Source organism: Petaurus breviceps, unplaced genomic scaffold (assembly GCF_028583685.1).
Source record: "Petaurus breviceps papuanus isolate PSGF00001 unplaced genomic scaffold, PetGlider_PUasm1.0 186, whole genome shotgun sequence".
NCBI lineage: Eukaryota > Metazoa > Chordata > Mammalia > Diprotodontia > Petauridae > Petaurus > Petaurus breviceps.
The window spans coordinates 8969131-8982890 of record NW_027185798.1 but is presented as its reverse complement, the minus strand read 5'-3'; the positions used below and the strand labels follow the sequence as shown (position 1 = coordinate 8982890).

Genomic DNA, 13760 nt, shown 5'->3' with positions numbered 1-13760 from the left:
TCTAGCTGGCCTCTGCTGTCCCTTCCGGCTCTAGACCTCCCTAGGAGCCCCTGAGGGACACCCTTGCCCTGCCGACCTCACAGATACAACCTTCCAGCCGACCTTGGAGACGGTTAGGGCAGCCTTGCCAGGGGCTTCTGGCCTTTACCTTCCTCCACAGGTTTGCAGATCAAGATGTTCTCATAGGAAATCGTGTCGTCGTCGTCCTCTGCAAGAGAAGGAGGAGGAAAGACAGTGACTATCGGAGCTCTCAGAAGAGGGCTGCCATTGCTGCCTTCTCCTCTCATGCTCCATTTCCCTTCCTCCAAGCCCACCTCCTCCCGGTGCCTTCCCTGATTCCCCCCACAGTCCTCTGGTTTCTCTGTGTCCTCTACCCTGCTTAGATGTGTCACTCTACTAGGCACTAGGGACACAAAGATAGTCATGAAATCCCCCCTACCCTCCAGGACTTTATAGTCTATCAGGAGAGGTAAGTAACCTATAGGTAAAGCCTAAATATACACAAAGAGAAAACTAGGTAATTTGGGGAGGGAGAGGAGGGGCAAGATCAGGAAGGCTTCCTGCAGAAGGTGTAGCTGAGCCTTGAAGGAGACCACGGATTCCCAGAGGCAGAGGTGAGGAAAGTGTGTGTTCCAGGTATGGGACCCAGCCAGTGCAAAGGCCCACAGGTGGGAGACAGTGTCCTGGGGGCAGAACTCTGCAGAGAGAAACCCCCAAACTGAAGCATGCTCAGAAGGGAAAGGACTAGACCAGGGAGGCTCGGGAAAACTAGGTTATAAAAGAATGAGTGATGGGCGGCCAGGTGGCTCAGCGAGTAAGAGCACCGGCTCCAGTGTCGGGATGACATGGAGATTGAATCCCCGGCTCAGATACTCAGCACCACACCCAGAAATAACAGGCCGTGTAACCTTGAGCAAGTTACTTAACCCCAATTGCTTAAAAAAAAAAAAAGAATGAGTGGAAGGAACTGGGGGTGCTTAGCCTGGAAAACTAGGGAGGACACAATAGGTATGTGCAAGTATTTTTGAGAGGCTGCCACCTGCAAGGCATCTCCACCGAATGACCAACGGACGTGTCCAAATATAATTCATTACATTTTTTTTAAATTTTGAAGATAATTAGGGTTAAGTGACTTGTCCAGGGTCACACAGCTAGTGGGTATCTGAAGTCAAATTTGAACTCTGGTGCCACTTTGCTGTCCCGAATTCATTTCATTTCCCACCACCACCATCCATCCCTCCTCTGAGTAGCCCATTTCTGTCGAGGGCAAGACCATCTTCCCAGTCACCCTCAACTCCTTCCTCATCCTCACTCCCATTTCTAATCTCTTGCCAAGTCTTGTGATGTCATTTCCAAAGCATCCACCCTCTTCCCCCACCTCTCTCCTTACACAGCCTTCACCCTGCTTCAGACCCTCACCTCTGTCTCCTGGCCTATTTTGTTAACTTCCCCCTTAGGCTCCCTGCTTCCTGACTCTCCCCATCTCCAGTCCCTCCTTTTCACAGCCACCAAATCCATATTCCTTTTTTTAAGCTTTCACCACAGAATATTTCTTTAAAGACAGAATCACAAATATACACATACCCGGAATGCAGTCTCTCTGCATTAGAGTTTAATCCCTTGAGGGCAGGGATTCATTTGCTTTTCTCTTTATATCCTAGCCCTTAGTACAGAGTCTGGTATACAGTAGGTGATGAATAAAAGCTGCTTTGTTGCACTATCTACCTTATGAAGTAGCCATGAGAAAAGTACTTTGTAAAACTTAGGCACTACAGAAACAGAAATTGCTTGTTCATTATCAGTGGAGGGACCTTCAGACCCTTTTCTCTGGTGCTCAGACACCATCTTCTGCACCAAGCCTCTCTTGATCTCTCCCGACCTTGTATTTAACTGTGTTGTAAATAGCTGTATTTATTACCGTCATATTTATGTTGTATATATTTTTGTATGTACTCATTGTCTCCCTCAGGATAAAAGCTCTTTTCTAGGAAGTTATTCTATGTACTCACATCTCCAGAACCTGGCAATCTAGTATATAGTAGGTGCTTAATAATCCAGTGATTCCCCTCCCCCCCTCCTTCCCTAGCTCATGCCCACATCGGCAGTCCTCCCTACCTTTCGGCTGCCTCTGGAACTGCCCAAAGTTGTAATAGTCTGTTGCAATAGGATCTCTGAAGGAGAAAGAAAACGTAAAACCCCTGAGACCCATGTCAAAGATGCTGCCCTCCATGAGCGATTATCCTGGGAGCTGTCCGTTCCTGCTGAGGTGTGAGGCTGGCAGGAGGTCAAGGTCAGCCTTTCTGGACCTCCTTGGCCCCTCCTCCCTCAGAGTTGTTTTTGTTTAAATGCAGTTGCTTTTTGAGGTTGTTTATCTTGCCTCCCACGCCCTCACCCCTCCCACAGTGTATATGATGTTAGTAATTTCCATCAGCTCAAAGGGCAACTTTCATTTTATTTTTTCAATTTCTAACCATAGTTCATGAAAACAGGGCTGTTCTCTGCTAGTTTACCACTTGGGGACATGGGCTCAGTGAGCTACCCTGGGCAACAGCCTCCTGCTCCCCCACCCCCTCCCCAGTTTAGGTTATAAAACTGGCAGATGTCAGAGAGGGGAGCACAGAGAGGAAGACAGAGAAGAATGGAGAGATGGAGTCCATGAAGGAAGGAGAGCCAGGGGAGTCAACATACACAATGACTCCCGTGTAAATGGAGAGAACAACCACATAATAATGAGGAGAATATGAATGTGAATGTGGTGAAGGTATAAAAAACAAGGTTGACCCCAAGGGGTGGAGTGATGGGGGGCAGGGCGGTGCACGTGCCTGGAACATTGCAGATACTGTCAGGCTCAGGTTTTTTTCCATGCATCACTTGGTTTTGCTGAGTTTTTTTTTTTCCTTTCCCCCTTTTTCTAAAAATTATTCTTTGTTCCAATAGATGGGAGGGGAGAGAGAGAGAGAGAGACAGATAAATGGAGAGAACAACCACATAATAAGGAGAGAGAGAGAGAGAGAGAGAGAGAGAGATTAATAGAGAGGGATGGATGGATGGGTGGATGGATAGATAGATGAATCGGTGGGTAGATAGATAGATAGATAGATAGATAGATAGATAGATAGATAGATAGATAGATGGATAGATAGAAAGATCTGTGTTTCACTATTGGTTTTCATCTTCTGGATTTTATTTTATGCATTTACAACCAGGATTCTGAGGAGTCCGTGGGTTTCACCAGATTTCCTAAGGGACCAGTAACACCAAAATGGTGTTAAAAAGCCTCTGGACTATTGATTCCCTGAGGGCAAGGACTGTGTCTCTCCGATTATAACCAGGTTCTTCCCCAAGGCAGGGACTTCCATTGCCTCCTTGCTCCCCAGGGGCCAGCCTGGGCTCTGTCCTCAAGTCCACGGCACAACCTGCCAGGAATTCCTTCCTCCCTCCGAAAGTCAATATACTCTGCCGTTGCTTGTCTACCGGTTTTATTCCTCCCCCACCCCCACCCCCAGTTAGATCAGCCTCTTTTGACATCTTGGAAGGCAGGTGGAACCAAAGGACAGGCAGAAGTCTGTGACATAAATACTCCCTAATTCAGAGGGTATAGAGCTGGGCTGTTTCCATCAGATTGACTTCCCCACCTGTTTCTTTGAGAAGGGACCCTCTGACCCCTCCCCCTCCCCATTATTCCACCCCTGTATTTTATGAGGAAGAAAGCCAACATAAAGGAGGCACCCTGACAGGGAAAAATCAACTTACACATAGGCTGGTTCGGATTCTCTTCTACTTCCTGCAAGGACAAGGATTTGATTAGAAAATTAGCATTGATCTACCCCAAACTCCCCCTCCTAATCTTTATTGATTTCCTCTATTTCTGGAGTGGCTGAAAGCCAGTCACAAAGCCAGGAAGAGTGGGTTTGAGTTTTGCCTCTACCACTGGCTGCGTGACCTTGGGCGAGTCTCTTAGGGGTCTCAGCAACTCCCTCAGACAGTTTCAGAGGGGGTGCCCACCAGCCAAAGGAGGCGTTTCCTCACCTGGGAATTCCTTGCAACATCAAAATCATAGGCTTAGTCCCTGTCCCTAATGGGACTATAAAATAGTTTTTCACTAAAAAACTAAAAAAATAGTTTTTCACTACCTTGTTTCTAAATATCTCTTTCCCTCTCCCCTCCCCAGTCAGTCATGCATTAACAAAGAGTTTTAAAATAATAGCTAGCAATTATATATCGCTTTAAGGTTTGCTTTACAAACATCTCATTTGATCCTCACAATAACACTGAGAGTTAGGTGGTATTATTATTATTGTTGTGTTAGTATTATTATCCACATTTTACATATGAGGGAACTGAGGTTCAGAGTGTCTGGGGTTGGATTTGAACTTGGGTCTTGCTGACTCCAGGTAGCTGTCTACCACCACCCAGCTGCAATGCAATAAAACTACACTGATGCAATCAGGCAGTATATTTGTGCAGCGTTACATACCCATAGCCCCCCACCTCTGCAAAGAAAGGAGAGGAGAATTTTCTTATCCTTTCTTTCAGAGGAAACCTTAGACATTGTAATTATATAGCATTTAGCTTGGTAAACCTTCTTTTCAATCATATCATTCCTTTGCTCAAAAAAACCCAAAACTCAGTGGCTGTCTGTGGTCTAGGAAATCTAGCCAACTCCTCCTTCTGCCATTTTATAGATGGGGAAACTGAGGCCCAGACAGGTTGAGGACTTGTCCATAGTCTCACTGACAATTAAGTGTCTTAAGACCGTTAGATTGTGAGCTCTTTGAGGACTGGGATTCTCTTTTTCCTCAGTGATACAGTGTCTGGCACCATAGTAGGCATTCAATTAATGTTTATTGACTGACTGGGAGAGAATTTGAACTTAGGTCTTTCTGATTACAAGTCCACTATAGTACACTTTCAAATTTCCCTACTTGGTATTCAAGACCCTCTTCAATTTACCCCCAAACCTGACTTTTCCATCTCTTCATAAACCCATCATTGTTCCAGTCAGCCAGGTCCTAGCATGCCGTGCTCATTCCTGATCCTAAGCTAGTCTCCACTCCAAAATGCCAGACCTACTGCCCTCAGTTGAACCAATCCGTCCCAACATTCTATGACTCTATGAACTCCTGTTAATCCCTAAAGGCATGCAGCTCAGGGGACAGTGTTTCAAAAATGCGCTGACTCTGGAGTCAAGCTTGGTCTCCCTATGAGAGGTGAAAGGGCTGGAGGAATACGTCTCTACTCTCCAATAACTGGCAATCCAAGATCCTAGATCAATGCTGGAGGGACCTCAGAGGCCAGCTAGACCATCACCCCTGAGGGTGGCTGCTTCCCTTACGCCCTCGAATATCCTGTGAGTGGCTACTTCTAAATCTAGTTCATGAGCCCCCATTGGTGTGCTTCCCATTAACAATAAGATTAGCAAACTGAAGCCCAGGGTCACAGAGCTAGCAGGTATCTGCAGCTGGATTTAAGCCTAGGTCTTCCTGACCTCAGGATCTGTGGGATAACTAAACTGTGTGATACTCATTTGACCAGAGGAGACTAAAGGACCTGGTTAACAAGATAAGGTCTTACATGTGAAGGTCTTACGTATGCAGACATGGCCAACTATGGGACTTACTTAAATTAACTACACATATTTTTTCAATTGATCAACATTTATTAAATACCTACTATATGCCAGGCACTGTGTTAAGTGCTGGAGCTACAAAAAAGGGGCCAAAGTCAAGTCCCTGTCCTCAGGGAGCTTACAATCTAATAGATCTAATCTATTTGTTATGAGGATTTTATTTGTCTTTGATGTTGTTCAATGAAGGAGGGGAAAAGAGAGAAAACAGATGCTTATTAATTGGAAACATAATATGATTAAAATTTTTTAAAAAGAAGATAGTGCATGATCTCAGGCAAGTCCCTTCAACTCTGGGCCTCAGTTTCTCATCTGGAAAACAAGGAGGTTGAAGAAGATGAACTCTCAGGTTGTCTGCATCTTTGGATGTGAGATCCAGGGAGCAGTCCCAGCTCTGATACTTGCTACTTGTGCGGCCTTGGATAAGTCACTTCCTGTCTAAGGGCCTTGGTTTCCTCATCTGCAAAATGAGGGGTTTGGACCAGACGGCTCTTGAGACCCTCTTCTGGAGCTAGGTCTATGCTCCTATTGGCCTCAGAACAAACTAGTGCTGTAAGTGCTGCAGGTATCTACTTTGTAGATGAGGAAATGGAGGTTGCAAGTGATAAAGTGATGTGTCCATCATGGTATGGCTGCTTCATCTGGAAAGGTGCAGATCAAGAGTCCGGGATGGGAGGGGGCCAAAGATCACAGGATCCTGTATTTAGAGCTAGGTCAACCTATTCATTTTACAGTTGAGGAACCTGAGGCCCAGTAGGGTGAAGCATGTAATCGGCACAGTCAGGATTTGAATCCAAGTCCCTTGACTCTGAATACAGTGCTGTTTATATTAGACCACAACAGAAGGGGCTTCCTTCCCAGAGCAGACTTTCTGGCAGGTTGACTTACCTTTCCTGAGGTTCTGATACCTGGGGGTGTCAAGATCTGAAAGAAACCAGAAGGTATTGGTATGGGGTCTGATGTTCTATGGTCCCAGGCTTGTGAACTGTTATCCTTGATGGGCCTTCCAGACTCCCTGAGCACCCATGATAAGGCCCTGGTCTCCTAAGGGGGATTGCTCAGGGGACCTTGGCCGATGCATCCTGAGCTGGAACAGCAGGGCCACCATCTTCAGGGGAATGATTTATGGGAAAAACAAGCCAGACCCCCAGGCAGGGCCAACCTCAGCCACACATGGAGGGGCAGCCAAGTCAGAACCCCATCTGTCTCAGAGTGGCCAAAGGCTGGGGTCCTCCTCCTCTTACCTTCACTGCCCTGGAGCTCAGCTGCCCCGGCTTCCTTTCTGTGCTTTCAGGGACCCGGTAAGGATCTCCCTGCCTCCCCAAATCTCTCCTCCCTCCTGTTGCCTACCCACCCCCCTGACAGACACAGAGCTTTCTCATCACGCGGAAGGACTTATGCTTTGAATACCAGCTCTCCTGAGAGAGAAAGTCTCACTCACATTGAGGTCTATAGAAGGGTGGATATCAGACCTTTTTGCAGAGCAGAGTTTGATGTGAGGGATGGGGAGTTAGACAAGATGACCTTGGGAGACTTCTAGTACAGTAGGAAGAACCCTAGCTTTAGAGTCAGAGGGACAGGGTTCAAATCCTGCTTCTGATTGCACTAGCTGTGTGGTGTTGGACAGATCACATAACATCTCTGTGCCTTGGTTTCCTCATCTGTAAAATTAAGAGGTTGGCATAAATAGCCCTAATTCTGAATGTCCACAACTCTTAAAAATAGGAAGTCTTAACCTAAGAGTCCACAAACTTGTTTTTTAAAAACATATTTTGATAACTGTATTTCAATATAATTGGCTTCCTTTATAATCCTATGTATTTTGTTTGAGGAGTTTTAAAAACATTCTGGGAAGGCATCTGTAGACCCAAGGGTTCCAGAAAAGGTTCAGGAACCCTACTTTTAAAAGCGTGGGAGGGAGAGTTGGGGGAAGGGGGCAATTAGCCACTAGTGGGAGGAAAAGGACAGGAAAGTCAGAGGCTGGGGTCTTCAAAGCTTCAGTTTTACAAAAAACAAAAAACAAAACAAAAAAAAACAAAACAAACAACAGCAAAAAAAAACCCAACAACTCCAAAATCCAAGGTCTGGTGAGAAGAGTGGGAGGCCGGGTAGTTTGAGCAAGAGACACATGTCGATATTCACAGTGGAACCAGCAAAACTTCATCACCAATTCATGGCCTTTAATGAGGGACAGATGTTTCCACAAAAGACCCAGCAGACTATCCTTCCTGAGGGGGGATTGGGAGAGGGGCAGAAAGTTGGGAGTAGAAGCTGGGCAAAGAGGGGTCTTGGTCTCTGGGCTGGAAAGTTTGGAGACCCACTGTCCTAACCAAGCTGGGGTCTCTGAGTAGGTCTAGTTTCGACTTCTTTGTGGGGGTTCTTAGGAATCCTCAGTCCAGTCTGAGGCAACTAGGTGACACAGGGAGTAGAGCTCAGGGCCTGGAGTCAGGAAGACCTGAATTCAAATCCCACCTCAGACGGCCTGGCCAAATCACATACCCTCTATCTGTTTCAGTTTTCTCATCGGTAAAATGGGGACACTCATAATAGCTCTTACCTCCCAGGGTTGTCATGAAGTTAAATGGGATAATATTTGTAAGGAACTTAGCACACAGTAGGCACTATATAAGTGTCTGCTATTAATAGTATCTTGGGAGAGTGCCTCTCTCTCTCTCTCTCTCTCACCCTGCATCCCCCCAGTAGGCTCAGGGGAGCAGCCAGGCTGGGGCTGGTGAGCAGGAGTCTTGGGGGGCCCTGTCTCATCTCTGTCTGGTTTTTTCTAATCCCTTCCCTTCACACCCTTACTTGTGGCAGAAGATACAATGTCCACTTTAACTGTGGCCACTGCAGGATCCCACCCAGGTCAGAGTTTCAGACACTCCATCTAGAAAGGTTTCAGGGTCACAGAGAGAAGAGGAAGTATTGTCTCTAGGACCTGCCTCATTCACAATATGTCACCTACTTAAGCTCTTAGAAAGTTGTTTCCTCCCAACTCTCCCACCCTCACCCTCAGATCTCTCCTCCCTAGGTCAGATACTGAGCCTGAAATTCCACCATTCATTCCAGCCATTCCTTTGGCCCCTGGAAGTCTGCATTGTAGGAGGGCAGGGCAAGGAACGTCAAAGGAACTAAGAGGCATGATGTGTTAGAAAGAACAGTGAATTCCTAGGAGAGCTGGTTTCTAATCTCTGATATTCTTTGAGTACCTAGCTTGTGATCTTGGATGAATGGCCCCCTCCCTGGCCCTCAGAGGTAACAGGACTATATAATCCCCAGGGCCCTTTCCAAGTCTCCAGTTCTAAGCCATAGTGGGATAATTTGATGGGGGCAGGGGTAGATGCCTATCAATCACACATAGGTCTTTATATATTATAGCTCTAGAGCTGGAAGGGATGTCAGAGGCTATCTAATCCAACCCCCTCATTTTTAAAGGAGGAAACTGAGGTCAGGAGAGAGGTGTGTAAAGTGATTTGCCCAAAGTCAGATAGGAAATAAGTAGCAGAGTCAAGATTTGAACTCAGACCCTCTAACTCCTGACTCAGTGATCTTTCTACTGTACCATAATGCCTCTCTGTGGGTCAAAAAACCAAACCACACCCAGGAACAGATAGATTTACTAGTGAATTCTACCAAACATTTAAAGAATAATTCGCTCCAATACTACATAAATATGAAGTCTGAAAAACTAGATAAAGAAAGTGTCCTGTCAAATTTCTTCTATGACACAAATATGACTTTGATACCCAAACCAGGGAGAATCAAAACAGAAAAAGAAAACTATAAAACCAATTGTTCTAGTATATATTGATGCAAAAATATTAAAGACTAGCAAGGAGATTACAGCAATATATCACAAAGATCACACATTATGACAAGGCAGGAATTCAGCGCCAATATTGAAATATTAGGAAAACGATAAGCAGAATTTACCATATTAATAACAAAACTAATAAAAATCATATAATGACTTTAATAAATAGAGAAAAAGCTTTTGACAAAATATAAGACCCCCAATACTGTTTTAGAAAAAAAAAATAACTAAAAAGTAAAGGAATAAATAGAACTTTCCTTAAAATGACAGATAGTGTCTATCTAAAACCAACATCATTGATTATCCATAATGGAGATAAGCTAGCAGCCTTTCTAATAAGATGAGGGGTGAAGTAAGGATGCCCATTATGGTCACTTTGGTATTTAATATTGTGCTAGAAATGCTAGCTATAGCAATAAGACAAGAATAAGAAATTGAAGGAATAATCATAATCAATGAGGAAACAAAATTGTCACCTTTTGCAGGTGATGTGCTGGTTTATTTAAAGACCTCTAGATAGTCAACTAAAAATGTAACTGAAATCATGAACTATCTCATCAAAGTTGCTGGAAATAAAATAAATTCACATAAATCATCAGCATTTCTATATACTACTGACAAAACCCAATAGGAAAACATAGAGAATTTCCATTTAAAATAACTACAGACAGAAAAAATACTTGGGAATCTACTTGCCAACACATTTACAGGTACTAGGTGAACACAATTATAAAACATACTTCACATAAAAACAGATCTAAATAATTGGAGAAATAAACATTTCTTGTAAGTTGGCCAAGCCAATGTAATAAAAATGACAATAATTTCTATCTGGTAGATGAAGACGTAGAATGATTTGAGCATAGCTGTCTCTTGAGAGGAGGCAACACCGTGATGAAATCCCCTATGGGAGGGACCAGGTCCTCCCTGGAAGGAGGAGGACATACTTCTCCTAGCTGGGACTCAACAAGACCTCAGGTTGCTATCAAGTCCCAGCCCACAGAATCTCAGAGGCCAGCTTGTCCACCCTGCACAAGAAATCCCTCTTCAGTGACCTCCACAAGGGGGTCAACCATCCAGGAGGAGCTTCTCACCCCCTTTAATACAGCTCTCACAGGAAGATTTTCAAGACATCAAACCTTGTTCTTCCTGGAGCCAAATGGAAAAAGTCCAATGGCTCTATTCCCTAGATTTCCTTCAAATACGCAAACACAGGCATTGTCTTCCCTTTCGTGTATTTTCTCTTCTTTAGTCTAAATAACCTTGGTTTCTTCAACCCAGCTCAAACATCCATCTATTGATTCCTGCTCTCCAGGGATAAAAGGATTAAGCTCTAAGGTTTTCAAAGTGCTTTATCTCATATTACATGATCTCATTTGATTTGATTTGTATCACAGCCAGAGGAAGTAGGGGGTGTTATTAGTATCCCCGGTTTTTTGTAGGCAGACAGAAGTTAAGTGACTTGCCCAGAGTCACACAGCTAGTGAGACCCTAAGGAAGGACCCCAGTGCAGGTCTTCCTCACTCCCAACCATTTTTCACACTTCCCAGACCCTTGCAAGCCATGCCTGTCTGCTCTCAGGCCCTGATCCCCCCCTTCTCCTTACTGAAAATACAGACTTCATTCCCTGGAACCTCTTGGGGTTCTAATAGATAAGTTTTCACTTTATCTAGCCCAGATCCAGGTCTTAATTCCTTAATTCCTAATCTCCTAACTCAATCCGGATCCCCACCCAGCATTCCAGCTGCCCTTTCTTCCTAAACTGTCTCCTCTCCATTGGAAGAAAAGTTCTCTAAGCACCAGGGACCATCTAGAAAACTTGTGTTTATATTATATTTGCCTAGTACAGCTCTTGGAAGGAGACTGTTGTTTGTCCTTTGTTCTAGAAGAGGAAGGGGACTTCAGGAAGGAAAAGCCTGGCACCTGGCATAGTAGAGTTTAATAAATGCTCTACCTACCTATCTAACTGACTCTCTGTCTGTCCATCCATCTGTCTGCCCTCTAGTATTATTGTTATTATTCCAAGATTTAGAGCGGGTAGGGACCATAGAGGCCAACCTTCTTATTTTACAGATGAAGAAACTGAGGGAGCAGCTAGGTGGTGCAGTGGATAGAGCACTGGCCCTGGAAGCAAGAGGACCTGAGTTCACCCTGGGCTTCGGACACTAGCTGTGTGACCTTGGACAATGAATGAAGGAAGAAAGGAAGGAAGAGAAACTGAGGCCCAGGGAATTGGAAGGAGCTTTAGATGCTATCTCATCCAAACTTTTCATTTTACAAATGGCAAAACTGAGGCCCAGAGAGGGTAGTCAGTCAATAAGAATTTATTAAGCACTACTTAGTGCCAAATACATAGACTAAAGGTTAGTCTATGGGATCATAAATTCAGAATTGAAGGGACCTTCGAGTCTAATCCAACTCTCTCATTTTACACATGAGGAAACTGAGGCCCAGGCTGGGTAAGGGATTTGCCCAGTCACACCTGTAGGTTCTGAACCCCGTCTTTACTCAGGAGTTACTTCTTGGTGGGGTCCAGTCTCTGAATTCCCGACACAGGCTCCTCCCCTCTGGCCTCTCCGGGCCTCCCACACTCTGGGAATGACCCTGGGCTGCCCATTCTCTGGGGCTGCCCGTCCTTTGGTGCCGGCCTTCGAGGGAAGAGAAGTCATACACTTACCTTCTGCGCTGGTCATGGAGAACAGCCATTTGTCCTTCCTGCAAACAAGGACAAGGACATCCCAGCTGCAGCAGCAAAGATTTTGAAGAGGCAGCTTTGAGTGGCAGACAGAGGGGTTGATGACGAGACATCAACATCTGGACAGACACCATGGGACATGGAGGAGGGGTCCAAAGAACCATGGGCTAGCTCCAGAAGAGGAACACCAGCTTGAACACTGAGACTGACCAAAGAGAATGTTTTTAAAGGTAACAGCACAGGGTACAAAGGTAACAGGTGCATGTCCCACAGAGGGATGGACCCTGTTCACTGAGTCATGCCTTTTCTTAGAGGGACAAGATCGACTTACTGACTGGGTGACTGACCTTGGGTGAGTCTAAGCCTCTCTGAGACTCAGTTTCCTTCCCCATAACATGAAGGGGCTGGACTAGATGGCCTCTGAGATCTATGATTCAGAGTCAAGGATAGGCTAAGAGGCACAGGGGCAATTCGTTCATTCCTGAATTCATTCATTCATTCATTCACAAACACCATTAATGGAATGGAGACACTTAATTATTCAGTCAATAAACATTTTGTAAGCTCTTATTAAATGCAAAATACTGTTCTAGGTGCTAGTAGGGTGGGACTGAAGAAGATCCAGTCTAGCAAGGGAAGTACTAGCAATAAATAAATTGATTTATTAATAATAACAACTAATGACATTTCTATAGCTTTTCAAGGTATTCAAAGTTCTTTTTTTTTTTTTAAGCAATCGGGGTTAAGTAACTTGCTCAAGGTTACATGGCCAAGTGTTTCTGGGTGGGTGCTAAGTGTCTGAGCCCAGGATTCGATCTCCAGGTCTTCTCAACACTGGAGCCAGTGCTCTTACTCGCTGCGCTACCTGGCCACCCCAGTATTCAAAGTTCTATACATCCATGATGTCATTTAGATTTAGAGTCAGAGGACCTGTGTTCAAATCCTGCCTCTCCAGCTTATTCCTATATAAGTTGGGGCATGTCACTTAACTTTTATGGGCCTCAGTTTCCCCCTCTGTACAGTGAGCAGATTAGACCAGATGGCCTTTGGGGTTCATTCCAGTTTTATATCTATGGTCCTTTGATCTCATGTTCCTTTCAGAGAAGACAATCACACATTGACTATAATTAATACCAAGGACTCTAGGCAGAGGAGGGAGAGGCCACGTCCAGCTGGTGCACCAAGGAAGGCTCTAAGGAGTGAACATGGAAGCCAGGATTTTTTTTTAAGAGCAACATGAAAGGCACAGGAAGCCACAGGCTACCTCTGTCCTACCTTGTCTCAGGGCATTGAACGGTGGAATAGTCAGCCTGCTCTGGGACCATGCCTGCTACTGTTTGGAAGGACGGAACAAGACAGGCCAAGGTTAGTTAGCGAGTCATGGGGCAGCCCCTGTCAACCTCAGCCCAGGTCCTTCTCAGAAGACCGGATAGCAGCCCTTGCCCATTAAACCATGTTGTTCTGCTGAGTTTTGTCCTTCTCAGACCAACCCGCCCTGAGAACCACAAAGGCATCCACCCAGAATAATAATTTGTACTCTGGGCTTTACAAATCAAATTTCTTCTGACTACACTATGAAGGTCACTGGATCATCACACCCATCTTACATGACCCTCAGAATATCTCAG

The 13760-nt window shown here is 45.0% G+C and overlaps 1 protein-coding gene across 1 annotated transcript in view; it reads right to left on the bottom strand.

Moving 5' to 3' along the window:
• The window catches only part of LAT2 (linker for activation of T cells family member 2), a 42719-nt gene that overhangs the window by 3910 nt on the left and 25049 nt on the right, over positions 1–13760 (bottom strand). Inside the window, 6 exon segments of the mRNA XM_069089147.1 lie at positions 149–208; positions 2116–2171; positions 3754–3784; positions 6515–6550; positions 12115–12152; positions 13408–13465. Of these exon segments, the coding sequence (XP_068945248.1) occupies positions 149–208; positions 2116–2171; positions 3754–3784; positions 6515–6550; positions 12115–12152; positions 13408–13465 (279 nt within the window).